The following is a 20,325-nucleotide window of genomic DNA, read 5'->3' on the forward strand; positions in this document are numbered from 1 at the left end:
TTAAGCCAGAATTTGTTATAGCTTTATGCTCATAAAAAATGAAGTCATTAGAATTTGCACTTGGCGTAAAACTCTGCCACCAGTCCGTGGAGCATGGTGGAGCGTCGCTGGCATTTTCGCTCGAGTCACATTCATATTAGTGGTGTCGTTGACTCCACTCTCAGCACAATGTTAGAACCTTACAACCTAAAGTCAATCAGGGCTTCTTTGTCTTTTTCTTTCAGTCAAGTGAATCTTCCTTTTGTACTGAAGACTGATATTTGTTTTCTTGCAATGCTGCCTATAGTTCGCCTAACTACTTTTATCGACTTCAAATCATTTCAAGTTGCTATATGGTTGTTCCTGTGGTTGCTTCTATAGGGTTGCCTGAAAACCCGGCCGTTATTTAACCGACACGGCCGGCTAGGCACACATATGTGTGTGGATGCCATAGAACGTCTTCCCGTACATTCCTCTTACCTTGAATCCTCAGGCGTCTGTACGGGACGCAGCTTGAACCGACTTTACGTGGTCGTTATGAAAGAGAAGCGTGTTGATGTCCACTTGACTCGCGCTCAGTACTATACTCACATAAATCACTGAACGTATCCTGTCTGTCGTACGTAAAAAATGCGACTGGCTTCGTAAAGAGACAGAAATAGTCGGGCACCCATAGCGAAAAGGTGAAGTTGATACAGACATCGACACCTGGAGACGTAAAAGAGCGTGCACAAAATCGTTATTGAAAGCAGAAGACTATAACGACAGCACATTTAAAAAAATACTATTAATGTACAAAATATGAAACCACCATCCACAGGCTTTAGCGGGGTCCGCTCCTGATGACAGGCTGCATCTGGGGGTGTAGGATGCGGAAGGCCCGGAATACCTGGCGTCTACACTACAGTCGCAGAGTTTCTCGACTGCAGTTATGTGCGTATCCTTCAACCTCCTCTATCCTCCATCCGTCCGTCCTTCCTTTGTGTTTTGTTTTGCTTTGCGTTCTTTTTTTATTTTTTTGGCTATAGTCGTGACGACGCCCACTTCTCTGCGGCCAACAACGACGAGCCTATCCTGCCATTACCCCCCCATGATTATCTTGCGGTGGACAGCAGAAGACAGCACGCTTGCCAAACGTTCACCAGAAAGATTTGCGGAAACTGTTTTTAAATGAAGTTGCATTTCTTCTGCGGTAAGCCTTTTAATGTTTTGTTCTTAAAGTCACTGTGCTCTTTGGTGGTCAGCTAAGTGGTCAAGGCGCATGGAGCTGTCGCAGCAGCATCTTCGGCTCATCTGTCAAGTCTATACTTGCGCGAATGCTCCGCAGCACGCCGCCTACGTCCTAACTCCGGGCGTTCGCGTTTCCAGACGACGCGAACGATATGATGTCAGACGCGCTGTGCAGGAACTCTGGGCGTCCAACGGCAGGGTGACTGTGTCAAAGCGTCTGCTCGGTGGTAGAAGCAAAGGTCGTGCAGAAGATCAGGGAGTGGTGGCTTCAAATCCTACCACCGGCCGTGCTGTATAAGGTCTTCCCTGTGTTTTCCGGACGAACACAGTTCCCCTGAAGTCGGCCCAGGACCCGCCCTGTCCCCCACTCCTTCCTGCTGCCTCTCTTCATTTGTCCGCGTCTGTGCGAGGTGCGTTCATGCTCATGGTTGCCTCATGGCGCTGAAACGGAATCACACACTTTAGGGAGTTCTAGCACATCGGAAGGCGCTCTTCGAAAACCATTGCGCACACCATCCCCCTGTCCCCCACTCCACCCTTCGAGACAATCTACCGTGAAGGGAGTACCTCAGGAAGACAGCCGCCGATGTTTCGAGCTGAGAGACTTTTCTTCTGTCTGTCCTTCTGTATCAGTCCTTTGAACCCCAGCTCGCCCCCCTCCCCCTGTGACACTCCAGAAGTCCCTGTAAGGAGCGGGGAGATGATATGGGTAAAAAAAAAGAAGAGAAAAAGGAAGGTCTGGTGGAGGGCGGGTTCGCGGTGTACAATGATCCGTTTTTGTTACTAATTTTTCTACATGAAGAAATGTACGTCCAATTCGAACGATTCTTCCGTAGTTTGAAGGCGACATGAAATTAATCTTTGATATGGAAATAGATGTTTGCCGAGAACTTACGGTATCATGCAGCTCCGTGACGTCTCCTTTAAGGAAGTCCAAAAAGAGGAGCAAAACGGAATTCTTTCTGGCGTCCGGGAACTCTTTTCTTTTAACTTTTTCATCGTTTCGTTTCCTTCGGTGTACGGAGCGGGAAGCAGCCAGACGCCCGTTAGTTCAGAAGGGTTCGCAGTGTTTTCCCACCTAAGATAGGCGGCAATACGTCAGCGACACGTGGATTGCGTAGGATTCTCTCCGTACGTGCAACGAAGAGTATGGCCTCGAGTCAAATAGCAACGCATGTAGCGCGCAAAGTGACCTGTCGTACTGCATCTCACGCGTAACAATGTGGAAAAAGTTAGTGTGCGCATTGTTATGGACCTTCCTAAGCTGTGGAAACGGAAGCCAGCGTCCTCCTCCTGATTTTGGTAAGTAAGCTGCTTTTTTTGTTTTTCCGAACAGAATATCTATTTCGCTTGTCTACGAAATGTTCACAATGTGACAAAACCTGACCGAACACACGGCCATATCTATGGGCCCGTGACATCCTCCGACACTGCTGAAAAGTCTTGGGCTGGTATGCCACACGGCCGCTGTCCTTTAGAAACAAAACGATGTCATTTAACTTCCCCAGTCCAAGTATACAAGAAATACAAGGTACGTGCTATAAGTGCATTAACTTGTAGCTAGCCAACTAGGAGAATTAGACTATGTATAGATGCGGCCCGTGAACCGTACATGAACGTTGTGAAGAGCAACATGGCGGCAGGACCACTGTCGCAAGTACTCGTCCTGCTCACCCAGCAAAAGAAAAAGTCTGTGCTCTGAGTAGTCTGTTACCAGTTGAGTCACCATGGAAAGCCTAGGATCCATCAGCCGGTGCCCCCTGTCCTGGGCTACGGGTGTGCAGCGAAATTTCCTATTTCCAATTTGTTTTTCCGATAGATATCTGCCATGTCTAGTTTGTGCAGATGCAGAATAAAGGTTTTCTTACGTAAGCGGCTATACTGTAGATGCCAGAATGCCAGAACAAGTCATTTTAGCTTTCCCTCGTACAGGAAAAGGATACTGAACTGAATTAAAATGTGACTCGAAGTTTGAAGGACAGCGTGTATGGTCGAGAGTTACGATATCAGCCGTATCACTCTAGACGTTTACAAAAGATTAAATATTCAAAGAAAATGAGTTATTCGCGCTTTATGCTAGACGTCTGTTCTGCCGGTGTTATTTTTCTGGGGAATCACCAATACGTGGTACTAGAAGTTGACCAAATTAAATCTACCGAACTTAATGCAACTACGCTGCTGCACATTTTGTAGTAATAATGTTACAAAATGTTGTTGAAGTCGAAGCCGAGGATCTTGCAGAAATAGATGTAAATGGATAGAAGTTTATACTCAAGCATGTAGAAAATATCGACTGATCAAACGCAGACATTATTGCAGTTGCATTTGAAATTTCGAATTCGCGCAATGTGCACTATGTAGCTGTCTGAATTAGTTTTTAAACGCAACTAATCAGAAGAAGATAGAGCTGTACCATGAAAGTTTCATTTCGGGGCCAAATAAATGAGAGAGCGCAAGTGAGATTACGGTACCAAAGAACTACGCTCTGCATGTGCCTACAATAATAAATGGTATCATTTTGTTACACGCACGCTTTAGAGTAAAATCCTTTTAAAATCCTTTTAAACATTATTAAGGCTCATGGCAAAGCGGTGATCTTGAAGATGGAAACGGGAAACTTATCAGCCGTCCAAGCACGGAAGATCTCACCAGATATGGCAGCTGGAACCGTCAGGTATGTAAGGACGTAATATTGGCTGAAATATTTCACATTGTGCGCTCTCCAAGTAGCAAGTAGCGATCGTTCAGCGGAGATCCGCATGAGATCCCTCCACAACAAACGGGATCTTTGTGGGCGAAAGACATTGCCACAGAGGTCCAACGGACATCCAAGCGGCCACGTTTTGTCCGTCCCACGTATACGTGTGTACTGACACGGACGTACGTTGCCAGTACATATACTATGTATGATATTGTACGTTGTATATGTGATATGTATGTTGTACAGGTGATGATGTTGACACTATTAACTGATTTATAGTCAGTTAACCACCACCACAACACCACAATTCGGTCAAGCAGATTATTAAGAAGCGAGCGCACGTCTTTTATCGCAAACGAAAATAGGACGGAAAAAATATAATGGAACAAACAGGAGAAACAGGAAATGAAATGTGTGGTGGCCGAGTTAAAAAACAATGGCATAAAGAGAAATGCTGACTTCCAATCAATATGGACGAGGGGTTAACAAAGATAGAGGGGGAGAGTGAGTGAGAGAGAGAAGCATAAGAGCTCGCGGAACCATTAAGTCCAAAGAAGCTCTGTTTTTCCCAAGAGAAAACAGATACTATTAGCTTGTCTTGTGAGATTCTGCAAGTTCCGGTTAAAACTTCAAAATAGCATTTAAAAATCAAAAATGTTCATATATCAAAAATGAACTATTTGAATGTTCCAATCTCTTTAAATACGTACCGTATGCTAGTGCTACGAGTGCTACGAGTGGCTTTTCCCATTTTTGCCTGTTAGTCGCCAAAGTTGTTTAATTCGATTAGGGATATAAACAATACTGAAGTGAGGAATTGCTTGGAGCATTAACTCACCGTCAACGTAGCGTCCGCGTTTCTTACTTCATTTTAAGGAGAAATATCTCAAATAATTTTGTATTTGTATTCAATTTTAATGCGTTAAAGGTGTACGTCCACTCTCTCTTAGAATCAGAAGCGGTAACCCTATCACTCGTGGCAATGCTTGCTGCAAAGTATTCTATGCTTTGAAGTTCGGTTTTTAGAGTGCGTCTCGCGGTATTGCTGCTCCCCTTCTTTAAAGAGGCACTAAGTGCAAAAATTTATTTTCACCGTATGAAAGATTACGTCATCATGAGAATAATGCAAAAGGAACGAAACGTTCACCCGGTGCTGTTTGTAATTAAAAAGGCCAATAAAGGTGCCAATTTGTAGGATTCTCTTTTCTTCCTCCGAATCAACGCAGAACGTTAAGTGTACGTGACCCCCAGCGCATCCGATTGTCAGAGGAAATATATTGCGGCAACTGACCCTTCCCGCATTTCTGTGTCCAATCAACGCGATGCGAGAGGCGCTCCGACTAGACTTCTACCCGAGAAACGTCATGATGACGTTGGTAGACAGACTGAAACCGAGAGAAATCGAAAGGGGAGGGCTGGGTTCCACGAATGGGTACTTGTTCGCTGCCTCGTATTGAAAGAAAAGTAGGACCGAAGGTCGCGTCCCTTTCATGTACCATCCTAATAACCTCAAGATCGTGGCTTTCGAGCGCGACCTTCCTATACTTCGAGCGTAGTTCAACTCTACCAAATTGGTGGCGCTGTCGAACAATATGTCGTCATTTGTTTACATACAGGGAGAGGTCTCTTGGCTGTAACGCGTAGGGATGTACCTGTAGGGACCCACCACGCCGGGACGCATATCATGAGCATATTCTGTAGTAGCGGAAGCTATCGCTAATACCGCGACATAAGGTAGCATCAGGAACAGAACCAGCGCGTAAGGTGAGTGTCTACGCGCGAGGTGTGTCCGCCCAGTGGCGATAAATTGTCACTTTGTTCAGTTCTTCGTGGAACAATCCAATGGCCCCTGTGTGCGCGTACACTCTTAAAAATGAAGTTCACCACATTGCGCGCTCCTAGCCGACCATCATCTTGAACGATACGGTTATCTGCCCTGATTTGTTTAAAACTGGACGCGTACGCCTTTTTTGTTACACAGATTATATTCATAATAGTAATGAAAAAGGCGCACACCTGCCATTTTCAGATAGCGATGTCGTTAGAGATGATGGTTGGCTATGAGCGTGCTATGCGGTGAAGTTCATTTCTGAGAAATGAACTTCATCGCATGGCCCTTCACCAGGCCCACCACCACCTCATTTCTCATAACAACAATATTTTTGGGGTATGGTGCTGGAAGCAATACTGGAGGTTGTCTCTAAAACAGTGCATGGGGAGTGAGAGAGAGAGATACATGATGATGATGATATGGGGATGGTGCATTGGCTGTTCAATGCGAGTACTGCAAAATGATATGTGGTATGCTGTTGGAAGACCGCTCAGACGACTGCGTTGGGTGGAAAATCACTGTGACGTCCAGTACAGCGTAGTATATACTACGTCAAACAACTTACTTATTATTTCTGTTCTTATGTGATTAGACTGCAATGGTCAATGGAAGGTCCAAAAGACATGCAAAGAATAGCAGGCCGAGAACGAGTGCAAGTTCGTTGTCCGGGAATCTCATGCCGCCCGATCTCGTCAGACTGAGAAGGAGTAAGCGCTATTATACTTATGCATCTAATACTTCACAAAGTACAGTTACAACACTTAACTTCGATTTACTAATGCGTAGAAAAAACTGTTTGTTTCCAGGAACGAGTACTCACAGCTGCAATTGACTTCTATGTTGCTTCCGTCTTACTGTAATGATGCTGCGATTTCAGCGATTTCTGAGTTGATGCAGCGATGACTGAATGATCCTACAAGAAAAGTTGGAAACGGGTCATCGCGCTTATAAAGCTGCAAAAGTGCGCGTGCGCCATGGCTCGGGAAGCCCGCCACAATTTCTTTAGTGTAATTCTCGATCTCTCGTTTTCGTGGGAACAGCAAATTCTAGAACATTATCACCTTGCAATTTTAACCGAATCTCGATAGGGGTCCTCTAGAGCTTGACCTTGACTGTCTTTGAGAGATCGTTACTGACACCTTCCATTATTACACGGAGTGGCTGCATCGCGGCAACGGTCATAGGAAGTTATGATGGCCGAGAACGTTGGTTAGGAGTCCCTCAACCAATATTTAATGATGGTGCTATAGCTGGGTCTAGACACCCAGCACATTGCGAATACACATTGCGCACTCGCTCTGTAGGTCACCTGCGCTCATCGTTCTTTTATTCGTTGGAGAACACACTGCACCTAAAAACGAAAAAAAAAATTGTGGATCACCTCAGTGCTCCTTTAAAGCCCCGCTCTGTCTCGCTCACATCTCTCGCTGTGTTTTTGTTTTTGTTGCGCCACTCTCCCCAACATGATTTATTGAATCCCTTCGCAGCTTGCGGCATCGAATCCCAAACACGGATTGCAGGAGGACGAAATGCCACCTTGATGCGCTGGGGCTGGATCGTAAGCGAATATCGTTTACCAAATATCAACAGACGATTTTACAAATTTGCGCGCGCCACCAAGCGCGCGGCGCAAAGCAGCATGGGAACTTTGAGCGACACTGTTCCGTCGTCTGCTTACCCCGGCTGGCGCTGCTGCTCCGCAAACCGGGAATTTTGTTGTTCTTCTTCTACCCCCGCCTCTCACCGTCTCGTAATCCTTTAAGGCGCTATAAGTTCCCATGATGTGGGCAAGCTAACGCATGTATGGCTGGGCCTCCACGATGATGCCAATATATATATATATATATATATGTCCCATCCTACAGTTAGACCTTGTATCGCCCACTGCAGGATGGGACAAGCGTTAGCGTGCCTTTTTAGAAAGGCAGGCGCCACCTGGTGCACGCGAGGACTCATGGGAGCTTAGACCTTCCTGCAGCATTGCTGGACGGCCAGAAGCGGAGGGAGAAGAACAGCAACAACATTCCGGGTGTGCGCGGTGGAAGCGTCTGCCGGGGTAAACCATAACCGCGCGCGTCTTTCTAAAGTCGTCTATTGTCCATATCAATATAACCACAAGGAATATACAAACCCCTCTCTACTTCCTCTTCTTTGGTTTCTACGCAGGCGGGAATCCTTTACAGCACCACAAACGAGCAGTTCTGTGGTGGAGCCCTCATCAGTAACCGATACGTTATTACAGCAGCACACTGCACTGACGGGTAAGATTATTCGTGCGGTGCATGATCACTTACTGATACCGTTCAACAAAAACTGGGCTTCGACGTTATTTAAAATTTATCTGCAGTTAGAAGGGTCGAATTAAAGGAACAATGTTGCAGAGGTATACAGGGTGTCCCACCGAAAAAGGGCCAGGGGCTAAAGGAAAAACGGAGTGCTCTACACAAATGGAACCAACTGTACGTGCTTGGCAGTTGTGTGGTCTATTCAAAAATATTTTTTTCATCGCCCCTTGTCAATTAATTAGCGGTAATTCATTTTCTAACTTTTTAATTATTGGTTTTAGCTCTCAGATGTCAATGAGGAAGTTGTAGTACATGTCGAAAAAGACACAACAGAAGTGGTTCGAGGTCGCTATGGCTTGTGGTTTCGTTTTTTCCCAGGTTGAAAAGTTGGTTTCAGATGCCGGCTGACCGCAGATCGGTGCCCACAATCCGGCACCTGCGCGCGATGATTCCAGCGCCCTCCGGCGTACATTGACCTTGAGATTAACGCTTGGAGACCATCCTTGGGCCACGTCACACAAGAGGAAGATATTTCACCTGTTTCACGGCACACCTATCAGAGTGCACTGCAATCGTCGCGCGCGGGTGCCGGATTGTGGGCAGCGATTTGCGGTCCGCCCGGCATCTGAAACCAACTTTTAGACCCGGGAAAAAACGAAACCACAAGCCATAGCGACCTCGAACCACTTCAGTTGTGTCTTTTTCTACATGTACTACAACTTCCTCATTGACATCTGAGAGCTAAAACCGATAATTAAAAAGTTAGAAAATGAATTACCGTTAATTAATTGACAAGGGGCGATGGAAAAAATATTTTTGGATAGACCACACAACTGCCAAGCACGTACAGTTTGTTCCATTTGTGTAGAGCACTCCGTTTTTTCTTTAGCCCCTGGCCCTTTTTCGGTGGGACACCCCGTATATCACTGTGTAGTTCACAGTTCACGCCACCCCCGGGCAGGTACGTGACTGGCAGAAGAATTGGTAAACACACAAATACATACATAAATAAATAGGGTTATTCGCAGTGAGCCTTCGTCTGAGCTGAAGATTTGGCGGCGAGGTGTCGGTGTACTCGCTTGCCATTTATTGATTCTGAGCCAGCTGGTGCAACTCCCTAGTGTGCACTCTTTGAAACGCAGTATCAACTTGTAAAAGATTTGTACCAAAATAGCAGCATAAAATCCCCGTTTGTAGCTTGCGACTGCAGCAATGACATGTGTCAAGATGTCATGTGTCAAAGGTCTTTGGGTGCTGGCGTGCCCGGAAATCAGCTCATACCTGCCATGCGAGCCCTTGTGCACTTCCACGTCTCGACGGATCTCTTTGACACTTTGTGATGCTCTTTGTTTGTTTTTAGTGCATTGAGTTTTTTGCACTCGTGTCTGGACACGTGTGCGTCACGAAGTGTATAGATTTGTACAGTTTGCCCATTCTTCTTTTTCCCCACCCTCCTTTCCCTTCAGTTGATTTACACATAATGAGCCCTAAATAGAAGGCGTCCTGGAGTAGCCAGCCCCGATTAGATTCAGACTAACTGTGTCGTTTTTTATTTTTTTATTTTGCCTCTTATTTTACCTTTTATTGATGCTCATTTTATTCGCAACGAAATATTCTCCGTAATTGCATGTCGATGCTCTCAGAATATTACATGTACCATTTTTTCCCCCCTTTTTTTTTTTTTTTTTCAATCGCAGGTTGGGGATCTCCGACATGAAAGTCTTACTGGGCAGCAGCGACCTTAACAGCCCTATGGGTAAAATTTTTAATGTTTCACGGCTACGACAACACAGGGGCTTCAAGAGGGACACCCTTGAGAACGACATCGCTATTCTACGACTGAAATGGCCGGCCAGATTCAACGAGAATATTCGTCCCATTTGCCTGCCAACCAGCAGAGACGAAACATTCTTTGGCAAAATGGCCAATGTAGCTGGGTGGGGACATCTCTTTTTCGGTAAGGAAGCGTTTCAATGCAAGTTTAGCGCTATGGGTACCGCTCATAACATGCTGTAAACGAATTCTATTACGATTGACTTACAATTACAGCGATATTGTGTGGCGTCTCACTCTTGGGTACTAATAATCAGCACACTTATATTCAGGGTGCTCCAACTGACGGGCAAAAAGATCCGCCAATTAATCATTTGCTGCGACAAATGACAGTGAGCCCTGAGGTGATGAGCCACAAATTAAGTGCACCCTAAAACCGAAAGCAGTAAAATAGGGAGTAATTGCAGCTTCTAGTTCCCTAGATTGCAGTTCCTCCCTATTTTAGTCCCCTAACCCCGACATTTACTCCCCAGGAATGCAAATTTTCACTGAACTTCGCAAATGGTCGTCCAAATGCCACAGTCTACGTGTGCTCTTGGTCAATTTGAAGGCATAAATTTCCCACCCACGCAGAATACGAAACAGGTAGAGCTTCTTTCTTCGCAAATTGTGCCCTATGTATGTCGCAAGACTTTATATCACTCGATATATCGCGGTTGACGGTTTGATTCAAAGTATTTTCATGCATGGAGACGAATTATGTACCCGGGACTCTTAGAACAGAGCGTGATATGCAGTCTCCGCTCTGTGACATTCATTTACTCCCATGCATTTACTCCCGAAAGGGACTATTTTTTATGGCACTGCATTTAGTCCCTAAAAGGAGTAAAATACTCCTTTTTTCTTACAGTGTGGCAAATTTCTTCATTCTTTGTTGTTTTTATTGTTTGTTTTATCACGTGGTAGCGCCGCGAAGCAACTGTGGCTATGGGCAGCATACACATGTGGACAGACGAAGAGAGGATAGCAGGAAGAAGTGAGGGATAGGGGGATTATTATGCATAGGGGATTAATTCCTGCATGAGGGTTAGTATGCGGCGCGGGCTGACTTCAGGGGGAACTGTGCCCACATTCGTTTTGGAAAGTTTGGCCAAGGAAAACCTCAGACAGCGCAGACTGAGGTAGAATTCCATCTCCGTCACCTTCCAGTCTTAAGTATACGGCTTTGGCTACAACCAACCAGCGGATGTTTTCATTAGAGAGTTTTGTACATCGTACGCTATCGCTTTTGCGTGCGTAAGGAATAGCGTGGCGTTTCTGCGCAATGCGCGAAGCTCTCTTTACGTTTTGCGCGCGCGCTGAACCACCAACGCTATCCCTTGCGTACTCAAAGGCGATAACGTACGACGCACTAAAAGTCTATATTCACTCGGCCATGCCCCTGGTTTTCCCCATTCATTTATTTGATTGTTTGTAAGAAAAAATATTATCAATTTGTTTGTTCGTTCTTGCTGTAACAAACGTTGTGTTTGCCGAGAAAAGCCAGTAAGTGCTGTTCTTAGCTACGATATGGCAGCTTTTTTTTCAAAGCCTCGTTACATTATCATTGCAGGAGGACCTTCGAGTCCAACGTTACAGGAAGCTGAAGTAAGAATTTGGAACAATACGGAGTGCCAAGGAGCTTTTCCTCAGCCAATAACAGACGTCTTCCTGTGTGCGGGAGACAGAAAAGGAGGAGTTGATTCCTGTAAGGTAAGTTGAAGCAAAGCTTGGGAGCTGAAGGAAATCTCTTCTTCTGCCAGACAAGATAAGGGCTGAGAGTATGCGGGTACATTTTAAGTTAAAAAATAGGTGAAATCGAAAACCTGACGTAGTCACGGAGGAAGAATACACAGGAGCGGCCATTTCTGTGGGACCCCTCTGGCGGTCGCTCGTGCCAAATTGCTCGGGCCATTACTTCCTGTCCACCACGTGATCCTCTCTAAAGTTTCGGTTTAGCAATGCGTTGTTGCTCGCGCTGCTTTCCGTGCTTTTATGTCTTTCCAAGGTCATTTACTCTTAGAATGTGAGCACCATTGCGGAAACAACGTTTCGTTAACGTGCCCTTACCACGGTTGCGGCTGTCGTTCAACAGAAAGCAGCTCTGTCACGGGAATAACGTTTCATTCGTAAGTACGTACTTGATCGGTTGTTTCGTACCCCTGCCTGCGAGAGAGTCATCTTGAATCGTTCCTTTGCAAGCTGAAGCTGTGCTACAGCTGCAGATTCATTTGAGTTCCTCCGTTGTTGTACAAGTTTCATTACTGGCATGCTTTACCACCTGATATACAAACACACGAAACGTGGCCACGTCGTCACACAAACGTCGCTGCCACGAATGCTGTTTTTAGTCCTACGTTCCTGTCCTACAGATCGTGAGCGGTCTTGTAATCGAAGAATTGAAAGGCATTACTGTAATCCATACCGTGCACCTATGGCTTACCACACTATCTACGCCGCAGGCCACAGGCTAGTTCTCCAGTGGGTTCCAGCCCATTGTGGTGTCGTGGGGAACGAGCAGGCCGACAGCGCCGCAGAAGCAGCACTCTCGTCTCGGAACCGGACCCGTATTGTTCTGCTCAGAGGAGACCGCCGTTCAATTCTGCGACGTCTAGTGACACCCCTGGCTTCCCGCCAACGGACAACCGACATTCTTCCCCCCTCTATGTTGAACAGAGTTGATCCCACGCTCGCTTTCCGCATGCCACGAAACACATCTCGTCAGGATGCTGCATTAATCCACCGCATCCGCCTCGATGTGGCCTTTACAGCTCAGTGGCGTTACCGCTTGAGACAAATTGATTCTCCCACCTGCTGCCACTGTGGTGCTCTTGAGGATCTGGAGCACATTCTTCTTCATTGCCCTCACTACGAACCTTCCCGAACCACACTCTCCGAATCCCTTTCTCCCTACCGAAATTGCTTGGTCCCTGGCCCAATCCAGCCCAGCAACGCTCTGCGCTCAAAGGTCTTCTGACATTTCTGGACACCATCGGACTTCGATCGTTATTGTAAAGGGGCACGTTATTTTATTCCCCCCATTCCACCAAGCACTGGGGTAGAGTATCGCCTGTTGCGATGAAACTCCCCACTCTCCAAGGCCGAAAATAAAGTTGTTGTTGTTGTTCTTCATACCGTGCAGTTCTTGCGTAGTTCATATGCGCCTTGCGGCCCACGTATTACAGGATAAGGTACCTGCTGAGGGAACATATCTGAACAATGGTCCGAACATATTCCGAATGAGTTTTGAATCACTGCAAGTGCCACGGCAAATGGGACTTAAGTGGCAAATGAATAACTCATTGTGTGTTTGTGTCTTATATTATACTACGATCGTCTTCATGCACTGCGTGTTCTGTTCCAGGGAGACTCTGGAGGGCCCTTGACAGTCCGATCACAACATAGGAAGCAGTGGTTCCTTGTCGGTGTAGTGTCCTGGGGCGTAGGATGCGGAAGGCCCGGAGTACCTGGCGTCTACACTAGGATCACAGAGTTTCTCGACTACATTTATCAGCATGCTATTTAATAGGCCAACGTCCATGCACCCATTAGCGGGTATTTCGTGTTACACCAGAAGCACGACTATCTTGCGGTGGACAGCAGAAGACAGCACACGTGGACATTCGGCGAACGCTCACCAGAAAGATGTGCCGAAACCCACTTGAAATCAAATAACGTTTTTTTATGTAAGCCTCTTAATGATTTGTGAAATCGTATGCTTTTTTTTATTATTTTTATTATTGTTGTGGTTACACAAATCCAGCGTGTTACGAAGCGTCTTGCGAATTTACCTATCCATCATCATCCATTTATCTGTTGGTGTGCCGGCTGTGCTGTCGCCTTCAGACATATGTCGGCACAGTTCCCTTAGAAGTCGGCCCAGGACGCACATTCCCCAAGGGCGGTAGTCGTGACGTTGCCCACCTCTGTGAGGCCGAGAAAGCCGTGCCTTTCACCAGCACCATCCGTTTTAAGCGTGTAGAGCTGTACGTTATGTGTACCTCCGCGTTTGCGTCTGATTGGGTGCTACAGTTCTTCAGATGACGTAACAATGGGTAGAGGTACCTGGATGGCGGTACGCCTGCTCGCCAGTATCCAGAAAAAGTGCGTTTTTGTATGAACGATGCACACGTTATGAAGGAGAAATATCGAACACTAAATTGGAGAATGGAATTACGAAGCGTAGAAGAACAACATCATACCTATTGCACGCGTAGCTAAGTACCTGCAGATAGGTGTTCTTACCAGTGCTGAGGAATGGGTCGATCCATTCAATTCCAATTCCATTTCGAGGAGTGATCGCGAGTCGAAGTTCCATTCCTCTTAATTCCTCGGAATGAAGACGTGAGGCTCATTTTCATTCCACCCAAGAAAAAGACATTCCCATTCCCACTCCGGGACTAAAGTGATGCACTATAAGTTATTAACTGGTGCACTGGTAAGTGAAAAAAAGAAGAAGAAAGAAACATGTAACGGGGTACTAGATATCCCGCCAACGGACAAAAAATCGTATACTGCATAATTTTGATGAATTTTATGTTCCTCTGTTTCCAACAATAACATCTTAAAACAAGAACCAGCGCCGCGACGAGCGTTTACGAGCAGATTGCCTGCACATATAGCGTCCGATGTGCGGACGTTTTTCTTGCGTTGTAATCCGAAACTAAAGACGACCTTCGGCTGAATGGTTGCCAGACACGTACTTTGAGTGGCCTCCGCTCGAAACCCAGCGTGCTGGAGGCATTCGCTGGCCATTCCATTCCGGCCCCAAACAGGCCTAATTCCATTCAAATTCGATTCCCAACAGCTGGTGACTTAACACCATTCCCATTCCGTTCCGGTGCAGTGGAACTTCCGGTGCAGTGGAACTGCAGTGGAACTTCCGTTACAGTCGAAATGACAAATCTGACGCTCTTTTCATTACATCGCTTCCATTCCGTGATACCGCCGAAGATTTATTGCAGCTGACAGGTGCGTATCCCTGACACTGGCAGTCTCAACAAATGTAGTGTTCACAGCATTCAGGATATGTGCCTCCGAATGGACTGAAGCAGTTAGGTGGCGGGTCGTCGCATGTCTCCCGGAACACAATCTGCAACGTAGCATTGCATCTCGCCAACGCACATTCGTTGATGATCAGAGGCATAATCACTCCTTCCTTAATTGTGTAGCCATGGAACTTGCAAGCCCCTGAAAAGAACGTTGCATATCATTCGTTATTCGTTTCAAAACAGACTTCTTCGACACCTGCTCTAATTTCAAAGAATTCATTTTAGTCCTTCTTATTCGAAATTTTCGCTATCTCCATAGTATTGTATGTGAGAAATTCTTAAATAGCAAAGCTCTTGTTCCTGAAACGTGCTTTGTAAAGGCAACTGACAAAGCCTGCTAGCGGGTCCAGAAATTGTAGAATGGTGAAGGTCAACTTACCGTTGACAATAGGGACGCTGTGATGGGTGATCTTTGCCCCAGCAGCATGGTAGATTGTGCCAAAAACTAGGAGCAGTGAGAAGACAGTGGGGTACATTTCTGCTTTCACTGGCTGCACCCTGAAAAAACAGTACCCTCGTTAGTGAAATGTGATGATCGTGAAGTTTTGTACAGGTATATGCAATCAAGTCACAGGCATGATCAGGCCCTTCTCATTGAGGAGTGCAACCGGAGACACGGAAGGACAAAAGAAATGAAACAAATGAAAAGAAACAGATGAAATTTCTTCTTCTTCCCTTCCTTTTTCCTTCTTTCTTCCCTTCTAATTCTTGTTAACAGGTCTAGTATACCACCGTTGCACGTCAGCACATTCCTGCAGGTCTGCACGTCAGCTACCCGCAGGGCATTCAACAAAAATCAACTCTATAGTATAAGGGTGGTAGCCAAGGTCGTCTGTAAGGTTAGATGGTCTGCAACACGTCTGTAAAGGTCTCAACGTTACTCAACAAGGCTCTGCAGTTTGAATCCTACCACCGACTGCGCTGTCTAATGGGTTTTCCAGCAGAATTTCAGCTATAAGTCAATGATGACATATAATTATTTCAACATGTCAAAAAGAGTTCTCACACTGTTAGTTTAAACGCGTTCTCCGTTAGCACCGCCTGGAGACGACAAGTCGTGCATTTCAGTCTGCAGCAGTTCGAGAGTGTTGTACCTATACAGCACACCACGTCTTCGGCTCAGAGAACCCTGGTACGTCTCATCCCTGCACAGTCGTCTATGATTCGTCGTTCACATCTATGATATGAAGCACCGACGGAATTCCAGGCCACGCCTGAGGTGCTGGCCCTTTAGAAAATAGGCCGGCAAACACGTACGCTGCTGCTTGTGGTCTGCGGTCAATAGCCCAACATGATGAGGGGGGAAAAAATGCTGCCGCGTCGTTAATACTGATAATTCGTGGCCTTACGTCTTGAGACGTCTGTGATCATAAATGACGCCACTGAGGTTTGTAGATTCCCTCTGCCCAAGTGAGGGCTCTTCGGGGTTCCAGACGGCGTGACCAAGCAACTTGTTCCCTACCACCAAATTGCCGGCGTTCTCGGCATGGTTCGAAACCGGAAGGTCGGGATCAGTTAGCTGACGGTGAATGAAGTGAACCCCGTTGATCATTCGTCGCTAAACTCGATGAGCATTAAACATACCATACAGAGCAGAAAGGCAGAACTCGTGAGGATGATGACAGACAGAAGGAAAAAATGGGTAGGCTAGTCGAGCTCATAAGTGACTTAGGCAATTTGTGGCCGAATGTCGCGTTTTAGGTTGACTTGTGTTTGATTCCCGAAGGCACATGCAGTTTTCAAAATCGTTCTTGAGCGACTCTGTACTTTGTGTCCATTTCCAAACGGTGACACAGTTATCACACTCACAACTAAAGGGTTCTGAACGCCAAATAGCACAAATGAATTTTAAATTTGCTTTTTAAAATATTTTGTTTTTAGAAAGTAACTTACCTTACAACGTCGGAGTCCAAGTGAAACGACACTTGACGCGTCTGACGATGGTCGTTGTGAAAAGTCAGAAGACATCGTCCGTACGACTCTACATTTATGAAATGGCACTTAATGTGTGTCTTCGTGAGCGTAGACAGTCGAGCAGTAAAAAACGTACCAGTACGCAGCATAAAATGACAATATACGTGTGCATCACGATAAAAGACCTTTGAAACACAGCTGCGTACCGTGAAGAAGTCAGTCGTCGGTCATAGATTGATCGCTGCCATAACATCAATAAGCCACAAGCGACACGTGACATACAATGATTGGGCTCTCCTCTCACTCTTTCGCTCTCTCTCTCTTCCAAATAACTCCTGTCTGCTTCTTCTTTCGCTTTACAAGTTTTTCCTGCAACGTGATCCTAGTCATAAGTACGAAGTTTATCTCAGAGTTCTGTTTACAGGCTTGCGTTTGAACTAGAAGTTATCGCGTTGAACTTCCACTAACTTTCCACGCAAACACTTCCTCAAAGAAGCATGAAAGAGCTTGAAAAAATATGTCAGGAGAGGTTGAAATGAAGACTGGACGCTCTGGGATATACAGGACAGCTGCCATTAAAGGTTTACCAACATGGATTCCATCTCGATTGTTTCGTGAATTCAAGAACTCGCATATGATTGCAGCTAAGCTGGAACCTGTAGACCTGAATCGGTACACAAAAATGGGAACACACTTTCCAGAAAATCAGTCGGGATAAAGATATGGGACTGTTTTGCGCTTTATTTTAAAGATTTCACATTTAGTACGCAGGGACGTTTAATCGCTACTCAGACGACGGTGGCTCGTTTCCATGGCTGCGACCGCTGAAAACGCGTTCGTGATTGGTGACCGCCGTTGAAGACACGTTCCCGATTGGTTGACTGCAAGTTGTTACGTCACGTCGACGAATAAGCAGGCTTTCTCTATCTAGGTGGTGCTGGCACGGCGCAGCGGTATGGGTAAACTTTCAGATGAAGCCGCCCTGTATACTCACACAGTAAAAAAACGAGAACAGCGCCCAATCCTTGTGCGCCAGAGAGTTGCCTCGGCTGCCAATCTGTGACGTCATGCCAGTCAGCCAATACGGAGCCTTCTTTTTTTTTCTTTCGTCATTTCTGCTTTTCGCGGGGCTCCTCCTGCTTCACGAGTGGTCGCTGGCCAATAAAAAGGTTGACTGACTTGACGTCACCATAGTGCGAGAAAACCTTGAGCTTGAGGAGCGTTCACCAGCTAGCTGCCATCCTCTCAGTGATCTCAGCTTTGATGTCACCACACGCCAGGGGTAGCGTAGGCAAGTTCGTCGATGCTGCGCGCATTCTTATAAGCTAACTTTCTCAGGAAATTCGTACTTCCCAAATGATGTATTTTCCGTGACGGTGAAGATGGTGCGTCTATAGACTCACTTCGCTTCGTGACGTCATAGTGATGCGGTGGCGCTGCTGTCCTGTTTGGTGTGCAAAAAAAGCACGATCTTGGAATCACTGGGTGTTTTCTGTCGTTATTAAAGGCATTCCGCAGAGTGGTGTCGCTCTTGTGTGCTACGTGGTACAGAAAGGCCAAATACGCCGAACACACCATGTGGCTTCCCATTCCCTTTTGCCCACCAGCGACGTCTGCTTTATGCGCATGCGCAGATGCGCCCTCTTGTTTACAAATAGAAGTGGGTCTAAAATGTCTTCCATGCTTCTTTGAACGTCATGTCCTGTGTGCAAATAAGGGTGTGAAAGAGCGGTCCGTCTTCTTACTTCAGCTGCTGGCAGACTTCCAACGTTGAGTGAAGAGCGAAGACGCTCGCGCTGTTCCTAGAAGAAGGACGATAGCTCTCGATAACGTCACCTAGCCTTGGAGAATCCGAATCTATCCCAATTATTCTTCCACCTTCTCTCCAAAATTCTTCTGCGGCTTCTTTTAATGGAAGCGCGGGGATTTGTTTACTGACGGGACTTGCGTATTGACTCTGAGTTCGCAGCGTCACTGTAAATGTGCTTTAAAGATACTTTGGAGTTGCTTACAGGTTTGATATCATCTCTCGCTCATAAACGCAGTGCAACACAGCGCACACGTGATATGTCGTTAAAAATAAACTGACCTTTCTTTTTTTTTTTTGCAAAAATTGCGCTGAAACTGCTCGGGGCGACGTCTGGTGTGCTAAAACGACACCTGAGAAGGATGAATTCTACGTCCTCTACAACGCCACACTCACTACAGTTCGGGGAGTCTCGCTTTCCCAGTTTGAAGAGAAGACGTGCGCTGTACGGTACATTGAGCCGTAGCCTATGTATATAGGACAGTCGTCGTTTGTCGCGTGAAGGAAGGTCGTACTCGAAAGCGTAACTCTGGAACGACCTTGTTCAGAAGCAAATCCCGAGCAGATCCTGTTAGCCAGGAGGTGCTGGACATTTGTTCCTTGAGCTCGTTCGGCATTCGCCCCGCGTCACCCTTGGTGAAATAAATGGGCATGACTTGGACGCGTCTCAGTCCGAGCCCGGCGTGCAGCAGCGTCCACAGCCTCGTTGCTCCACTCCATTTGTGTGTCATGGCCTTTTAAAACTGCCTCATGCTATGTGTGCATGACATCTTGTGCTTCTGATGCCAGAGATCCAGTAGTGAACATGGAAGGAGAGCCTGATACACACATTTTGAGTCGCTATAGACGATCCAGCGAGCAACTGAAGATCGCGAGTGGATAAAACTTATTGCCAAGAGGACTCATGAAGTTCAGCGGCCGAAACAGAGGTGACGTAAGACAGCCGCACCGCTCTTTCGATATTCGTCTCCGGGATAACAAACGCACACGAGGAGCCGAATGACGTCTTAGATGCATCCGTGAAAATCTGTATTCTGCCAGTGCTGCTGTTTAGTAACTCAAGACTGAACTGGCGAAGAACATTAGTTGGTTTGTCCTTCTTTCCCAGAAGTCCAGGCACATTAACTCTTACGTCAGGAGGCTGTATAGAGCCCATGTTGATATATCCGGTAATGCATGTAACTTGTGCTATTTCTCGTATCCAACATCACTACGAAATATGCTACTAAGCGCGAAAGGCGCGGTTGCACATAGCGTGGCTTGAATCCCAGGATAGCGGTAACGCTACAGTGGACAGCTTCCCATAAGAGCATAGCAGGCAATGACCTCGCTCTTACGCTCTGGCTAAAACAGCTGCGAAAACACGGCCGAAAGTCAAAGCTACCCCGAAGCAATTTTTGCTACACGAATACAATCAGGGAACATATGTGGAGGCAAACAAACGAGAGACGGATCTGCACCACCACTCTGTGCTACCTGTGGCCTCTCCAGGCCCGAGGCTTCCCTCCTCCGCATCCGATCGTGCAAAGCCTTCACACGCGCGCACGTCCTCAAGCTCGGCCGTACACACGGCCGTGGCCGTACAGCGCGAGCCGTGGATGACACAGGGGTGGCATCTTATATGTATTGCTCCATAGACGAAACCGTTCCGGGCGAACGCAATACATTCTTGACCGATCATGGTCACACGTCACAGCAAACGTCACCGAACACGT

The 20,325-nt window shown here is 46.5% G+C and overlaps 2 protein-coding genes across 2 annotated transcripts; one reads left to right on the forward strand and one right to left on the reverse strand.

The window, feature by feature from the left end:
• Nucleotides 1-2,000: 2,000 nt before the first annotated feature.
• LOC135393378 (trypsin-1-like) lies at nt 2,001-13,523 on the forward strand. Its single transcript, XM_064623836.1, has 8 exons — nt 2,001-2,511; nt 3,786-3,883; nt 6,334-6,448; nt 7,229-7,299; nt 7,908-8,002; nt 9,724-9,983; nt 11,412-11,551; nt 13,203-13,523. Exons 1-8 carry the CDS (start codon nt 2,430-2,432, stop codon nt 13,362-13,364), a joined length of 1,023 nt encoding a protein of 340 aa, XP_064479906.1. The 5' UTR covers nt 2,001-2,429; the 3' UTR covers nt 13,365-13,523.
• A 1,229-nt stretch (nt 13,524-14,752) lies between these two features.
• On the reverse strand, nt 14,753-16,955 carry LOC135393379 (uncharacterized). The gene is made up of 4 exons (XM_064623837.1): nt 16,940-16,955; nt 16,783-16,870; nt 15,269-15,387; nt 14,753-15,028 (listed from the first exon to the last, which is right to left on the reverse strand). The coding sequence occupies exons 1-4, from the start codon at nt 16,950-16,952 to the stop codon at nt 14,835-14,837; spliced, it is 414 nt and encodes a 137-aa protein (XP_064479907.1). The 5' UTR covers nt 16,953-16,955; the 3' UTR covers nt 14,753-14,834.
• Nucleotides 16,956-20,325: the final 3,370 nt, after the last annotated feature.

The sequence above is a fragment of the Ornithodoros turicata genome, chromosome 4, assembly GCF_037126465.1.
Source record: "Ornithodoros turicata isolate Travis chromosome 4, ASM3712646v1, whole genome shotgun sequence".
Lineage (NCBI taxonomy): Eukaryota > Metazoa > Arthropoda > Arachnida > Ixodida > Argasidae > Ornithodoros > Ornithodoros turicata.